The sequence below is a fragment of the Gallus gallus genome, chromosome 1 (genome assembly GCF_016699485.2).
Source record: "Gallus gallus isolate bGalGal1 chromosome 1, bGalGal1.mat.broiler.GRCg7b, whole genome shotgun sequence".
NCBI classification, from domain to species: Eukaryota; Metazoa; Chordata; class Aves; order Galliformes; family Phasianidae; genus Gallus; species Gallus gallus.
In genome coordinates this window covers 44698584-44715760 of record NC_052532.1, presented here as the reverse complement: position 1 = coordinate 44715760, position 17177 = coordinate 44698584, and the positions used below count along the sequence as shown (strand labels likewise).

The 17177-nt window shown below is 37.5% G+C and overlaps 1 protein-coding gene across 4 annotated transcripts in view; it reads left to right on the top strand.

Moving 5' to 3' along the window:
* EEA1 (early endosome antigen 1) overlaps nt 1-17177 on the top strand; it is a 71398-nt gene that overhangs the window by 25207 nt on the left and 29014 nt on the right. For all 4 annotated transcript variants that reach the window (XM_416138.8, XM_004937623.5, XM_025154712.3 and 1 more), the window contains 5 exons: nt 1517-1672; nt 6927-7043; nt 11009-11347; nt 15903-16052; nt 17044-17163. In XM_416138.8, coding sequence (XP_416138.4) covers nt 1517-1672; nt 6927-7043; nt 11009-11347; nt 15903-16052; nt 17044-17163 — 882 coding nt within the window. The remainder of the gene's footprint in view (nt 1-1516; nt 1673-6926; nt 7044-11008; nt 11348-15902; nt 16053-17043; nt 17164-17177) is intronic.

Sequence of the window (17177 nt, the reverse complement as noted above, 5' to 3'; positions counted from 1 at the left end):
TTCCTTAACAAACGCAGTTTTAAAGTAGCCTAACTCTATTGATATTGGAGATGTCTGATTGTGGGTTGAAAAGAGATTTAGCATACCATTGTTTCTGCTTGGTTTTACTAATTTAAATTTTCATTGTTTTTCCAGAGTATATTAGCTTGTGTATTAAGATTTCCCATATGTTATTTTGTAATCTTCTCATTTGATGCCTCACTTGAGGAAATTTGCAGAGTATTACAGCTCTAGATGTATTACGCAGTCAGTCATGCACTTGGTGAATGCCATCACTGACTTCAGAAGCTGTCTTAAGATCACTCGTTTTCCATAAGGTTTTATGCTATGCCTGTCCCTGGACAGCTGTGTTCATAAAGGAGTGCTCGGAGCGGTGTTTTGTGGCAAGGTGGCTAAAAGGCTGGCAGCTGTCATCACCGTGCCTATCTTAATGTTTACTGTCTTGTTCTTGGCTGATGATACTGACGTGTGTGTATTCCAGGATTTTGGCTCGTGGTGACTTGGCTTCACAGAGTGATCTCAGTGACTCAGCAGTCACGCTGCTTCCAGAGCAGTTGCTAAAGGACTTCCTAACTTCTTGTTTGTCTTCTACTGCACACGCTCTGGATGACAGCAGGATGGCATTTGTCTACCTTCTTCCCTATAGTCAGCTGCTGGCAAATACTCATGAGTTCCTCTTGGCCCTGACCAGACACTGGACCTGTCCGTTCCTCTACCTGTTTAGTTGGCTTCTTGTCTTCTTTTCTCCTTCTACATTCCTAGTTTTTTTTTTTCCAGTACTTTTTCTCTAGCTGCCAGCACTTACTTTTCTTTCTTCAGTGCCCAGTATTGCCTTCTTCCTCCCTTTCCTCCATAACTTTTCCCTTGGAAGGACTTTTTAACACTTCAGATGTAATTACCAGTGGATTTACCTATATGCCTAATGTGAAGTATGTTTGACAGGTCCTGAAAAATGTCTCCTTGAGTTGCCCATTTTTCATCTGTTCCTGATGTTTTCAGAGACAGTACTGTTTTAAAAGTCTGTAGTCAATTCTTATATGCCCCTGTCATGAAACAGGCTTGTGTGCATTACAGAAGTATAAACAATAATCTGCTCCACAGAGTAGTGGAAATTAATATAACCTACTTCTCATGGAATTGTAACTTCAGATAAATTTATTGTGCAGATTCCCTGTCAATTCAGTGTTTTGTTCTAGCGAAGGTCTCCCTTAGCTATCTTCCTATGTGAAAATTGTAGGAATTTAATCTTTGAGACCTTGGTGGTTTTTGTCAGATTTGGTTGAAATGGGTCAACCTGTTCAATGTGTTCAGTAGGCAAAAACTGACAACCAGACATTAAAAACCCATTTACTTTAGGAATTGTACATTATTTTGTTTTGTTGTTGTTTTTCCAGCCGTAATACTGTCTATCTCATGTTGTCTATAACTTAGTTTGAAAGATTTTTAGAGGTGAAATTAATGCTGGAACTGTATCTATGAACATCATGTAGCTCACTCCTACTTTTCTGCTTTTCAGCTACAAAGGCCTGGTGTGGAAGATGTGGCTGTTCTTAAAAAGGAACTGGTCCAAGTTCAGACACTGATGGACAAAATGACTTTGGAACGTGAGAGAGAATCTGAAAAGCTGAAAGATGAGTGCAAGCACTTGCAGGCAGAGCAGGCAAACTCAGAGGTAATAGTCATACCATAAGATGTGTGTATTAACTTTACTTTTTTTTTCATTTGAAAACAGAAAATATTAATTCATCACAATGAAGAAGCTTTTTTCTTAACAAAATCTCTTCTAACTTATCTGAGAGACGTGTCTATTCATTACAGTAAATTGCATAATTCTGTCAATATTGACACTTGGAAAAGTCCCCAGGTTTTTGTTGCAAAACCTTTTCTTGGCATGAAAAGTTCCTACAGAGCTAAAGACCTTCTGGTAGAACTGTGCTGTTTCTGCTTAGAGAGAGAAGTAGAGCAGTGCTTGTATGATTCAGATAATTGTTTCTGTTCTAGATCTTCTGGATAGAGACGTGGATAAAAACAGTTGTTAATCAAAATGATGGTTTTAGTTTAGTTTTAGAGTTGAGGTGTTTGAAAATGAATGCTAGTTCTAAAGTACACAAGAAAAATTAATAAAAAGTAGATAATTTGAGTATTTTTGTAAGATCTATACAATTTTTAAGCTTACTAAAGATTTTAAGATCTCAGTGAGTATTGTTATCTGGTTTTCATTTTCCTTTATCTAGTTTTTACTGTTGGGAGCCTTTCTACAGCTATTATTTATTGTAGATATGTTTTGTGTGTAAGATATAAATCTTTCCCCATTCTTGCCCAAATCTGCTAAATAATGGCCTCTAAACATTGCTTGTTATTTACTAGACCAGAAGTTGACTGGTTGCCAGGTTTCACCATGGCTTTAGGGTCAATATGTCAGTATGTCACTTGCAGCCTGCTTCAGGCATCAGCACTCTAGTTTTAATTCCTTTGCTGATGCAGTTTGTAGAAAGTAGAAAATAAACTTGTTCTAAAGTTACTGTTTTTGTTTTAATCTTTTTTCTCTATATTTTCCTATATAAACATTTTCATTTCATCCCATCTGTAAATTGGAACTTCAGTGTTTACTAGAGTTGTGGAACATGCGGATTTCTTCTCAGAATTACTTTCTGAAGGCTTTCCTCTGTTTTGACTGGGTCAGTGAAAGAAGGCTAAAATTGATGATGGGAGATTTGAAAGCGTTTGCCCACTTTTGCTATTCTTGTATATACAGTTGATGATAACTCTGTGGTTAAGGATGGAAAAATAAGAAATTATCCCATAACAGATGTTTGGTTTTCTTGGTTTTGATTCCTCTGCTTTTCCACCACTATATGTTTCCACTTCCACAAAGATTAGAGAAAAAGCAATGCAGCAGCTCTAACTTGGATCTTTTAGGTGAAACCTTACTTCTCAGACTGCCCTGTCATGGAACCATCTCAGAACACTCCTGACAAAAGCATGTTTGATGTTGTTTGCCATAATAGCAAGGGAAATCTTTGACAGTTGACACAGAGATGTTGGCAAGAAATCCTTGTAAAAATAGTCTATCTCTAAGAAGGTTGTCTAACACAGTTTGTTCTACTGGGGAGCTTGTGAATCTGTACCTCCGTAAGAATTCTCTTGCTGGGTGCTGTTGCATCTCACTAGTGTGTTGGTTGGTATATCTTTACTATGAAACAATTTGACACTGAAAGACTTTATTACCTGGGTCCGAAACCTTTATACCTCCCTTTTCTGTTGTCCCACATGACTGCAAAGACCAGCAAAATAATGCAGAACTATGGTTCCTAGTGAAATCGGTTCCATGCAGAATACTCCCTTTTACAGGAGGGCATGCCTAGAGTTCCTATAGAACTTGTTGTATCCTCCCTCCATCCTGTTGATATTTCTGAATGTGAAGAAATTCTGGCATCTTGTTATCATGGGCTTTCATGTGCCCTAGATTTCAGAACTTCAGTTTTATCTTCCATTTCTTAATTTACACTGCAGAGCTTTAAGGAAGGTCTGCCCTCGTTACTGGCTTTCCCTCCTGCCTTCCCCCGCACTCTCCAGCAGATATGTGGGGCTCCAGGAATTGTACAAGATTACAGTTTTGTACTAAACATGAATCCACAATTGTTTTCAAGAAAAAAGGAACATCACAGTTGGAGTCATGAATATAGTGTGGTTATGTGGCCATGTAAGTTGCTGCATAACTGTAATTTGGTTTTAACTGTGAGATCCCACAACTATGCTGCAGAATTTAAATTTTGTTTCAAAACACTGTCTTTGTAGTCTCTGTGGTTTTGGATGTTGTATTTAGTTTTTATGTGAAGATAAAATTGCATAGTGATGTAGGCATAACAGAAATCTACAATCTTGAAACACAGCAACGTGAATTGCTTCTGTCCACTCAAATAAGGTATACGTAAGCTTTGACATAACTAACCATATTAAAATATCACTTTAAAGTGCAGCTTTTAACAGGAAAAAAAAAAGACAAATGGTGATGGCTTTTCGTTTCTGTTGGAAGTAATGGCAGATTAGGGGATAACGCTGCACAATATTCCCGGCTACTCCCAGAACAATCTTAGAAATCTTAGATGTGTGGAAAGTTTATAAACTGCAGTGTCATTATAATAATACCAGATGTCAGTTTAGTATCATCAGTACATGGACTGAACCAGAGAGGACTGGGTTGCTGCATGGAAGAACGCAGTGAGCAGTGGCAGTGGCAGCCTGATTCTCAGAAACGTTAGTCTTCTCTGCTTAATTCAACTTATGGCAGCAATAGGATAAGATATAGGTAGAAAGACATAGTCAAAATAGAAGTTTTATTGTTGCTGCAAAATGATAGGTTAAACTTAAAATTACTTGAAGTCCTAGTGGTGAAATCTTCTTTACTTTAAAAAAACCCGAACAGAACAAAAGCACAATTGTGAAAAGTATTAGCTGTAAGAAAACAAGAAATGGAAGTCGTCTTGTTAAAACTGATGCAGTTCTGGACATAAAAGTTTGCTCATGTTTCATCAGTTTTGCACTTTTAAGCCCAAGAGTCAAGTGATTCTTAGGCCATTACACTGGGGTGGCTGTGGCAGCATATATTAATATTGGTTTCCACAGTGAAGCTTCTTTAGGATGAGATAGACTTATGGCCTGGGTGAAGAGAGTAACAATGATTGTCTTAATTCTGTATGAGTATCTTTAAATGCTGCAGGAGAAAGAAAACATGCAAATAATTGTATAGCTCTACAGTTGTCACCTAGGTATGTTCATTATTGTCTTTTTCTTTTGTTGAGTATTATGCTTTATTTCAGATTTGCAGCTGAAACTGTGGCGTCCAGTTATGTCAGATGGATGTTCGTTCTGAGACACTCATTCCACATTTGGTTTCTCACTATAGGGAATTCTACATAGTGAGCAAATTATGAGAACAGCTGCACTGCTGCAGAGCTAAGCGTTTCTGCAGATTGGGATTTGTTTCAGCATCTGATAAATGTTCCTACAGATTGCTATGTTGAGTGCCTAGAGTATTAAATCTTAGGCAAGATTAGTAGATTAAATTATGGATAAATTTGATAAAGCCAGGTCTGTCTGGTTTTCTCTTTCTTTTTCTTCCTTTTTTCTTTTTTTTTCAAACTAAGCATAGGCAATATTTGACAACAAATTTGAGGAAGCGTGTCAACTAATGGCTTTGTCACTGCTTATTTCCATCTTTCATCCATCCCTTTTGTTTTTTTCTGCTTTCTAATGGAGACACTTAAATGTGAGGTAAATTTTTTTTTGAAAGCTTGCTATTGCTACTTTAGATTTCTGTTGTATTAAGATAATATTAAGAGGTTGTTAAATAGATGCTTTCCTATTTGGTTCATTTCATTAATTGCTCAGACATATCAACCAGACAGGACCAGGAGTGAATATTAATCCATCATACATTTCTATTTTGAGAATGAAATATAGGTCAATTCTTTGATTTGTGATTGAGAGAAATGCACATAAATTATGGTTCTAGTTTGTGTTGTTGCAGTAGTAACCTTATCAAGCTTCTTGATGTCTTCTGCACCATATTCTCTCACTTGTGAAATATCCATGCTGTATTTCTTAAGAGCGTCCTGGATTGTTTGTCTGCCTAAGACAGATCCCAGGATATATTTTTACTAACAGCTTTGTAACAATATAACCACAGAGACATACACTCTAACCTTGTAGAGAACAGCCTTACAAAACCTCAGTATTAATAACAATATGTAGTCATACAAAGAAATGTGTTCATGTCTTCTCTTTGATCTACCTCTTTATGTAAAAAGGTTGTAAATGTTATATTTATTGTCTGCTACTTCTGATCTTTACTCCATTCTTGAATTTAGTATTTATTTCTTCTTGTTGAAATCTATTCTTTTAAAAATAGTAGGAGAAAGCCTTCTTTGAAAAGATCGTTATGAAATACTGTAGTCAATGTGAGTGCATTCATACAGAGCATTTTATTTTCTGTATTACATGTATGCAAGGAGACTATTCTTCGGTGTGTTTACCCAGAAGAAGCAGAGCATTAGTATCAACTAGAAGTCCCAGAAGTACCTGTGCTTCTGAGTAGCATGCTACAAATATATTTTATTCAGATAACTCAGTATTCATTAACCTTCTATTAAAAACAATTTCCTTTGCTGTCCAGCATAAGGATCGGTTTCTACATTTTTCAATTATATGTGGAGAGATCAGACTTCAGAAATTTTTATTTTTTATTTTTTATTCTCACTATTTTCTAAGAAGATATGAGAGGTTTGCCAGGAAGGTCACAGAGTAACTAGAATACAGGATAGTGTTTCTCATTAACTCCAGCACAGTGTCCTTTGGGGCAATCATTGTTACCCATCCAAAGTGCTTTTCTTGTTTGCTTTCGTTACTGTATACAACTACTATGTAGTCAATCTGTTCTGTTGTGTACCAATCCTCTTTGGGCTAGCATTTGTTACCCTCATTATACTCACCTGCAGGATCAGTGTATCCGAAAGTCACACACCAAGTTTGCATCACATTCCAGGCTTGGAACTTTTACTGCCTTTTCTAGTACATTATTCTAGTATGTATAATCCTAATGACTTGGAGGTGGGGAGGGCTTCATCTCAAGCTAGAACAGTGATAGTGATTAATGGATAATATGCTGTGATTTTTTCATGGCTTGTGGGCCCAACCTTGCATTTTCTGCTGGGGAAATTTTAGTCTTGAATGAATCTCAACCGGGAAATCATTGATGTTTCTGTATCTGATAGTGCTCTGAGATAAGTTTGTGGATAGTTTTTTTGTTGTTGTTGTTTGTTTTGTTTTTGTTTTTAATGCGTATAAGGATGCTTTTTTATTTTGCTATTTTGCTTGGGTTATGCATAATTCTCTTTTAACTGTGGATTTTCTGTCTATCTGTCTAGGCTACCATTAATCAGTTAAGAGCTGAACTTGCCAAAGGACCTCAGGAGGTAGCTGTGTATGTTCAGGAGCAGCAAAAACTGCAAAGTTTAGTCAAGGAGCTAGAACAGAAAAACCAGGTGAGAATGTTGTTATTTCCTACATTTGTCATTTCACATTAAAATGGAAACATCACATATTGCCTTGGGAAGTGCTGAAGACAGTAAGAAAACTCTACTTTGTGTTGTAGAAGTTGAGAATTCCTTTCCCCTTTTTGCTTGACTTGAGGAATTTTGTAATGTACAAATGAACTAAGTATTTAATTTAAGTAATATTAGTACATTTCAGTTTAATTCGTAAGGGTTGTTACGATTGCAGGTTTCTAATAGCTGCAGTTGAAAGATATGTGAGCATTAACAGTTTTGCCATCTCACTCATTAAAAGATTAAAGCAATACTCATCAAAATATTATGATAGTTCCCAGAAATTATAATTTGGAAGGTGAGCTCTATGTATTTGTCTTCCAGTTCCTTCACTTTTAGATTGTACCAGTGTCATATTTTCTGGCCTTTTATCAGAATAATGAACAACAGAAAACTGAAATAAACTCCAGAAGCTTCTCAGCTGATAAGTATTCATTGAGAGCTTTAATTAAAGCCTTCTGAACTTGGTGCATTTTGTATTTTGTATTTGTAAGAAAGGAAAGGAGACAAGGAAAAATAAGTGTATTGGTTATTGTGTGTATGTATATATAACACTGTCTTATTGTGAACATTACATATGTATTTGGCAGCAATCTTGCCAATCATGGAGGGGAAAAAAGGAAAAGATGTGGAACAAACAGTGCATACTTAATAGCATTCACAAAGACATAATAGGGTGCAATTAAAATTTGATAGGATGATTCTTGGTTTGACTTATAAAATCAATTGCAGGACTGAGCTGGTGAGAATTGTCATGCTGCTCTTTTCCACAGATTAACAACACTTAATCAAGCTTTTGGCAAAATTCTTGCTATAGAGCACAGAGAACTTGTCTGAATATGTTGCTGTTCAATTAACAACATGAAGTGAAACAGATTGATGAATAAAGTACTCATACTTTAAGAGAGACTCCTCTGCTATGTCAGGTTAACAACAAATACCAGTTGATGAATATGATCAGAAATGGCAGTGGGCTACTTCTTCCAGTTACAGTGACTAAAAGCAGTTTACAGCCACCTCTTTATGCAGCTTATGGTATGCTAGCCAAGGAATCCTGGCATTGGAGGACTTGGACTAAGAGATGGAAAACATGAGACTGGCTTCCCAAATAACAGAAATTGCTCCCCCTTTGAACAGGGCATGCTCCTTGAAGAAGCTGTAAGGGAGGCAGGATGTGCTGTTAATGCTGGACAGAGTACCTGGCATTGCACTGTGTGCATCCTTTTGTAATTCATTGGAATGCAGTAAGATATTTCAGTACTTTGATACAGAGTTTTCAAGATCACTCAAATTCAAGCAAGCAAGCAGGCTGTTTCTTTTATTTTCAGGAGCTATGCTGAGAAGAGCAGATGACGAATACTTAAGATCAGTTTTCTGAGACCAACAGGAACTGACTTCCTTCACTTACAAAACACTGTAATTATGGGGCCTGGCTCATTTTGCACAGCCAGGCGTTACTTTAGAGGCCAGAAATGGCCTATGGCCCAGAGGAGACCCAACATGAAAAAAGTAGTGTATTGTATACCTTGAAGTGTAAGGCTTGCTGTAATTCCAAACCCATCAGATGTGGGTTCTTTTGTTTTCTTTTAGGAAGGTTGTGATGCATTATCTATGTGGAAAAATGCTTGGTTTCCAACCATCTACTGATGTAACTGTTTTGAAATCCAGTCAGTTACCACAATGTTTATTCTTTAAGGCCTATTCACTATGACTGCAAACATATATGTTATGTTCTTCTTGCATGTATCCATGGAGTAGCATGAAAAGAGGGATTGTATTTCAGCTTGTATCTTGTGAGGTATGAAGGCTCAGGGTTTTGTAGTGTACTGGAAAACAAACCTTGGGAAAGAGAGACAGCTGATGTGTACCCATACATCCCGTTATGTACTGGGGATGCAGCTGGGACACACGTTCAAACAGGAAATGCTACTGAGTCCACTGATATAAGCTGAATGAGGCCACAGAGCTGTCGAAGTATGTGTTGTCAAGTTTTCTTGTATACTTCAATCACACATGAAGGTAACTCAGCCTCTTGAGTATGTGGCAGTGACTGTGACTTTGTTAGCTATATGAGACTACAGAAGCTGTTAATCTATCAGAGGTGGAGGCTCTGGGTTGTAGCCTGCTAACCCAGCCTTGCACATTTAAACATGATTGTTCCCTGTTTGTATTGGTTAACCTATCAGGGGGGAAAAGAGTATCACAGAATTCAGTGTCATCATCTTGAACCACATGTAGCTGCTGCTTTTGGCTGTCCTTTGAATAACTTGTATTGAGAAGGTGAAGTAGTTCACGTATCACATATCTACATGTGATATGTAGATCTGGTAATGAAGTACTAGTAATACTCATTGCTTATCTCTACCTTCTCCTGTTCTGATGAAAAAGGCACTGTGGTGTGTTGGTATTTCAGGAACACCATTTAGTATAAACGTTAGTAATCCTGGTTGGCCTTTTTTCTTTAGTGAAAAGGGAATTGCAGCTTTATTTCAGATTCAAAGCAGTAGGAGCCTTCATCAGGGTAAGGACAACACATGACTTTGTTGTGTTCTTTGAGTGTTCTGTTTCTTCTCATTTTATATGTTTAGATATCACTATACAAAAACTTCTGCATACCTGTAACAGCAACAGGTGGTTCTGCTTTTCACGAAACGTTTCAAAATATACTGCCTAAGCGCTGAAGTACAATGACCAAACTTTAGTCTTAAGACAGAATTTTTGACTGAGTTGAATACTTCAGAAAATATGCTTTTTTAAATGGACACTTAATACTAAATATATTTGTTCTCAGGTGGATTAGTAGACTACTAGATTTGCCACTCTTGTTATCTGTTAAAAATTGTAAAGAACAAATGATTAGTTCAACTTACTTGAGTAATACAACAGCTTTTTCTTCTGGCAAAATGAATTTCATCCCAGGGTACTGTGTGAAAATGCACTTTTAAGGTGTCCAGCATAGCCAGAATTACAGTTCTCACTGTCTTTTCTTGGAACAGTGCCACTGCAAAGTTGCAGAGCTGTTGGCAGTTTTCACACATCCGAATGACCTCAGTGTTGTCATTTTTTTTTTTCAAGCTGATTTGTTGGAAAGGTTCGTTCTTTTTCTGCATTTTAATTTAAAGGGTCATTCGAGAATACAATAGTCAATGAAACTGCAGGAAGAACAAGCTTTTTGATAGGTATTCATAGTAATGCTTCACTGGGATATTGCAGTATCTTACTGATACCTAAATGGAACTTCCTGGTATCTGTCAAGAAGAGAATGAATTACCCAAGCTGGATGGTAAACAGGGCCTTCTTGCATCTGTATTTCTGTGCTTCAGCAAATGCCAATGGAAGATTGAAATGGTTCTCGTGGCTTCTTTGTCATCCTTGGTGATGTTTGAAATTCTAGTTCATGCTGCAGCTAAGCTTGAGGAAAAACCTAAACATTCTTAAAGTATATCTTGTCAATTAAGACACTTAAATTCTATCAGAATATAGTTTTGGTTGAGTTACGAAAATTGGTTAAAATAATGAAATAGCTGAAAATTATCTGTAAATAACTTCTTAATTTGTCTGTGTGTTTTCCCCAAGCAAAGACAATTGTAAGAACCTGGAATTTGAACTTTCAGGGAAAGCAAATTATGTTTGAGGATACACAAACAGATTTTGTGTGCTGTTCTCACAAACAACAGGTGGATTTGTGTGAGAATGTGAAAACAGCATTTCCAGGTGTAACTGTGTGCTAGATGAGCACCATAATTAACTTATGTAATATGAAGTAGAGACCAACATTTCCTTTAATAATGCTTCTGAGTTCATTGCCATGTTCTGCATCAGCACCTGGGAGACATTTGAATATTGTGTTGAACAGATGTAAGCAGAATTGCAGTTAAATTGCAGTATAACTCTCTTTGTAGAATCTGACTGAGAAGCTGCTGAAGAAGGAGCAGGAGTACAGCCAGCTAGAAGAAAAACACAATGAGATATCTGTGAGTAAAAAGAATGTTCAGGCAAGCTTTCACCAGAAGGACCTGGACTGCCAACAGCTTCAGGCAAAGCTGTCTGCATCAGAAGCCTCAGTACAGAGATTACAGACAGAGCTAGGTGAGAAGGGAGAAGCAAGCCAGAAGCTTAAAGAAGAATTGTCCGAAGTAGAGACGAAGTACCAGCATCTTAAGGCAGAATGTAAACAGCTCCAGCAGCAGAGAGAGGAAAAAGAACAGCATGGCTTGCAGCTCCAGAGCGAGCTCAGTCAGGTAAGAGTCCTTAAACCATCTAGACAATTCCTGTTGGGAGCATTCCTTAAACGAGCCCGTTAAGTTTTATTTAACTGTTTTTTTTCTTGTTCAAGAGGAGTACGCAAGTAGGTAACTCGTGTTTGAATAAATCCCTTCTTCCCCTTAGAGGGGGGAAGGGTTTTTTTTTTTTTTTTTCTGTGTCTGAATCCTTTTGATTGGCCTGAACTCTCATTAGAAGCAAATGGGACACATTTGTAACCCCAGTGGCACAATCAAACTCAGTGAGATCTGCTATTCCAACCAGCTTTCTACATATTATTTCTGAGAATACTGATGTAACATCTATCTATCTACGGTATAATCTCCCTTTTTCTGAAAGGGAAATTAGTCTTATCAATTCTGTTCTGGAACTGTTCTGTCAAATTGTCTTTAAACAAATAGCTTTCTGTTTTGAGGATTAAATTTAAAGGAGCCCACCTAAGGTTTGTAGCTGATTTCTTGTGTTACAGGAGTTTTGCATGGCAAATATAGTAATGGACAACTACTAAGAAGTCAGTAAAGTTATTCTGGTTCTGTAAGGTATCTGAATTTCTAATATGTTGAGGCTATGGAAAACCAACGTAAGTCAAGAAGAGCATTGAGGAAGTCAGATTACTACTAGAAGTGAAAATACTCTGTAGGAAGTTTGAGAAAAGTGAAAGTCCTCTTTTTTACAGTGGAACTGAACAATGCTTGATTTATTCACATTTGGTGAACGCAGTAGAGAATACGTAGTGTGAAGAACAAGGATAATATGATGTCTTAATGTTGCTTCTCTTGCATCTCTCCACAAAGACCTGCTCTTTATGTTGTCTACAGCCATGAAAACACCCAGAGCATAACAATTCCATCTGAATATTGTTCTGCTGTGTACAGTGAGTTATGGAAGCAAGACTTTCATACAACACTTAGCATACAGACATTCAAGACTGGCTTAATTCTGTCTTATCTCACGTCTTTGGAGAGTAATATATTAGATTGGATAAATATTTGTGTATCAGGACTAATGTCCAGATGGAAAAATACATACATATATTTATTTTAGGATGATGCACTTGATTTTAATATTTTCTCAGCTTTCAACCATTTGAACAAGCCAGAAACCGATTATGTTGCAAGCTGTGCATGCATGGTTTATCTTGGAAGAACAGTGACTTGGCAAAACTTTATATATTTATTGCATCCTCAAAATGTCTTTCCTTCTTCATTGAGTCTTTTTTGATGAGTGAAGGGAGAGATATGCTAGTCATCTGCTTAGGAATCCTTGTTTAGTAAAACTGCCTCAATCTGTCTAGGCAACACACATGCAAGCTTCAGAAGCAAAGCCAAGAACTGGAGCTGAAATCTGGGTTCAGACTGTAAGGACTTTTTTGAGATGCAGTTTTGAGGTAGGCAGACGGGGAAGGATCATGAATGATGCATGGCTAAAGGAGTTTCTGTGAAAGGAAATGTAGGCTTCGCACATTCTCTAGGGATATTGCTGGGAAGGAAATCAGTCCAAGTGAGAAAACCTAAACAAGCTGCTGCATCTCAGGGTGGGTTTTAGAATTGTGTTGTGATAGAATAGCTGGGAAAAGAAGTCATTCACACATGGTATAAAATTAGGAGTGAAATCAAGCAGAAATTTCTTTTCCTCTCTCCCTCCCTCCAGACAAGAGTTCAGTCAGTACTGTCATGGAGAAACCAAACTTCTCTTATTTATTAACATGCTACTTCAGTGGAGTTACCTTTTTTCACTTGCAGTCCAGTAGCTTATGTTGATGCAATGTAATACTGCTTATGAAGACATATGAGGATGTGTAGTCAAACCACATCATCAAAGAATCTACTCAAAATTCACGCAGATGCAATCTTGGCAGTTGTGTACTTCTGCAAAGTACTGACCTGCCTGACTGCTATTATAGCCAGTTGCTGGGATTCTCTAAATATTACCAGTTTTTATCCTACAGTCTTCATTGAGCAGTTGACATTTTTTTCAAGCTTACTGTTGTAAGTAATGGAAGGAAGCTTGTATAATATCTTCAAGGAAAGCAGACCAGTGTTTTGCTTCTGCCCTGCATTTATTTCTGAAAAGATGCAGTAGTTTTTCAGTTGCATGTGCTCCTCTCTGAACACTGGTTAAGTTTGTATATTTTAGACTCTGAGTGACCTAAAGGAAGCGATCTTCACAATGGAAGGAAGCTCTGATGATGGTATTGGTTCCGGCGCTGCAATGGGAATAGGAAAATAAGGACTATTTCAGTCTTGAAGAAATGTTAGCTGCTAATGTGTACTGTTAGTCTTGTTGAGGAAAATTTGACTCTCTTCAAGATTGTATCGTTTAAAGTGTAGATACTTCTTTATAGCTAAATCTGATTTTTGTATTCTGTAATACAAGTTAATGCTGGATTTTATGTTCTGTTTACTTAAAGTCCTTCAAAAATGCTAATATTCATGAGGATCTGAAGTTAATTAAGCATGTAATGTGGTTTACTTTTGCAAATACATTTTTTTGTTAAACTAAACTGAAATACCCTATAGCATAGCTGTTTTTGCTTAAGTGTTTCACAAGAAAAAAACTGGCAAGTGATCTTATTGCACCTTTTCTTTGGTAGATTGTTTTCCTCAGCTCTTGTTCATATTTCTAGTGAGGAAGTATTAATTATTCAGTGATTCCCACAGAAAAAGACAAATTTTCTTGCTTGCTTTGCTCTGTCCTTCCTCATTTTCTACCTCTGTCTTAACTGCAGTCCAATTTAAGCAGTCAGCATTTCAACCACACGCTTAACAGCTTTTCATTTGCTGTGTTTGTGGTGGTGGGCATATGATTTAGCCTGGCTTCCTAAGAAAATAGAGCATTTGATTCTCTGTGTCTATCCCCTGTAACTTTTGTACTGTGTGATAACTTCAGTCAGTTTTGACAGATGATTGAAAGGTCTTCAATGTTGGGTTCTTCAGCCTTACACATTTGTGGAAGCAGACAGTTGGGTGAAGAAGACAGGCTTAGTCTGTGTTCACGCCTCACCCCCTCTGTGCCTGGGGGCAAGATTTAGTGTTATCAAAAGCCCTGTTCCTAGTTTCTGTCCCACTAGGCAGCCAGCCAGTGTGTGTATATGGCCAGCCAGGCAACAAGTGGCAGCTTGCAGTGAGCAACGAGGTCGTGTTGTCTTTTGATTGGGTATTAGTAAGAGCTCATGGAAGGCAAGAAAAGAGTTTAGACTGAGGGAGCTGGGCTTGTTCAGCCTGGAGAAGAGAAGACTCAGGGGAGACCTCATCGGAGCCTTCCAGTACTTAAAGGGAATTTCTAATCAGGAGGGAAACTAACTTTTTACATGAGTACATAGTGATAGGACAAGGGGAAATTGTTTTAATCTAAAAGAGGGGAGATTTAGATTAGATGTTGGGGAAGTTTTTCACTGAAGAGAGTGCTGAGGTGCTGGAACAGCCTGCCCAGAGAAGTCATGGATGCCCCATCACTGGAGGTGTTCGTGACCAGGCTTGCTGGGCCTCATCTGGTGCCTGATTTAGTGGTTGGCAATCCTGTCCATTGCAGGGAGTTGGAACTGGATGATCTTTGATGTCCCTTCCAACCCAAGCCTTTCTACAATTCTGTGATATCAGAGGGAGGTCCTGAATGTACAGAGTGAATGATATGAATATCTTGGATCTAAATTAATAAGCAAACAAGCATCATTAATGCAGATACCTGTAGAAATGGCTTGCTGTGCTGCAATGACTGGATCACTCACTGTTTTTGCATCAAGTTGAACTTTCATTTGTGTAGGCATAAATTTGTTAATGTAGAAGTAGGTAGGAGGTAACTCTGAACCTTTGGAGGTAAACTGAAGGGAAGAAAAGTTGATTTTATAGAGCAAGCTTCTCTCGAACAGTGCAGTACTGCTTTTGATGACCCCAAAAATTCCAAGGGGGGTTTATGTCTGTCTGGAAGAGCATATCCCTGACTTAGGCTCTGCTGCTGGGAGGTGCTGAAATATAAGCCACCAGACTTACTGTGTACACACTGCAGTGAAGATTCATGCATGTCTTCTCAGCACAGAATGAATGCCTAGATCAAAGTAACAACTCGTAGTTAGTAGTCTAGCAATGCAGAACAGTGTATTGTTGGAGCCAGTGCAGTGGGTAAAGGTGCGGTGTTCTGGCCACTGAGTCTGTGTGACTGAGACATAAGTGAGATCACTCTAAAGCTTTGTTGTTTTATGCAATAGTTCTTATTGAAACTCATTGAATCTCATTGAAAGATTGCCCTGTTTTTCTGTTAAAACTTTGTAACAGATATGGAATGGTTTCTCTAGATAAATGAGGATGTTTCTAGGCCCCTTTTACCTACTCCACTGAATATTTACTTATCCTTGTGCAGTTGATGCTGTTCTTAGGTTTGACTTTGTTTTTGCATTATATGGTCTATTTGCACGAATTCAGGAGCTGATGTCGTTGTTTTATTCCGAGTAATGAAAATCTTGGTCAAATATGGCAAAATTGAGTCTAAATTGGCTAAAGACTGACTGAAGGAATGGATAACTTTCTTTTTTTGCAGTTGCATAGTAAGCTTCTAGAAACAGAGCGCCAGCTAGGGGAAGCACATGGGCGGCTTAAGGAACAGAGGCAGCTCTCTAGTGAAAAGCTGATGGACAGAGAGCAGCAGGTGGCTGATCTTCAGTTGAAGCTTTCTCGTGCTGAAGAACAGGTAGAGGAAAATTTTCTGCAAACTTCTATTTATACTGTTTCTGATAATAGCCTATATATAGTCATGTTGTTATGTTGCAGTTTATAGATTCTTTTCCTTATGGAAGTGTCACTTGGCTAATATTGTTGAAGTCTTACAATGAAATTGTCAAAATCTGCCTAAATACCTTTTACATTACAGATTTTGTAAGTCTAAATGCTCATTTCATGCATGTATGTTCATGGTACTTTGGAGATAAAAGAAAGATCTTCCTTTTACATTGATGATCTTTGTGTAAGATAAAGGATAAGATATAGGATATAAAGGAAAGATAGGGTGTAAAGGGAAGATGTAGGTGCACCTGAACACATCTAGGTAATGTTTTGTGTGTAGATACTGTTGTGGGATAAAACTCTCCATGAAAAAAATGTGAACGTAGCACAGCAGCTCATTGATAGTTAATGAATTTTATGTGGTGGATTGGTAGAAATTGCTTGCTTTTATTAATTTTCATTTATTTTAATGAGTGTCTTGTATGTGTTGCTGGTTTTCTGCTACCTCTATGGGGATTGGCCAAATATCTGAGTGGTATGTTGTCAAAATTTGTAAAGCTACTAGTATAAAAGAGGAAAGACTACTAAACTGAAGTTGCTACTAAAACTGCTAATAATAATAATGTTGTTTTACAGGTACCTGCGTTATCAGTCATGTTACATCTTAACAAGTTTGGGGAAAAAAAACATACTAAAATCTCTTTTTATCTCATATTTTTGAGAACTAAAATGCGTATGTCTGATAGTTACATAGTTTTCACTTATGATTCAGGATCTCACCTATTAATAAGAAATGCTTGAGTTAGATTTTTGTTCTTTAACTTAGATTCACACACTTCTATTTTTATACCAGTGTTCATATATTCTTGTTTAGAGTAGACTTTGCAGGCGTTAGAATAAACATTGAATGCTATTGAAATACTGAATGGTGCTTACTCATTGGTGTTTTTTTCTCCCAGCTAAAGGAAAAAGTGGCAAATTCCACGGAATTGCAACATCAATTAGATAAAGCAAAACAACAGCACCAAGAACAGCAGACGCTTCAGCAAAACACAACATCAAAGCTACGAGAAGCCCAGGTAACTTACTTATA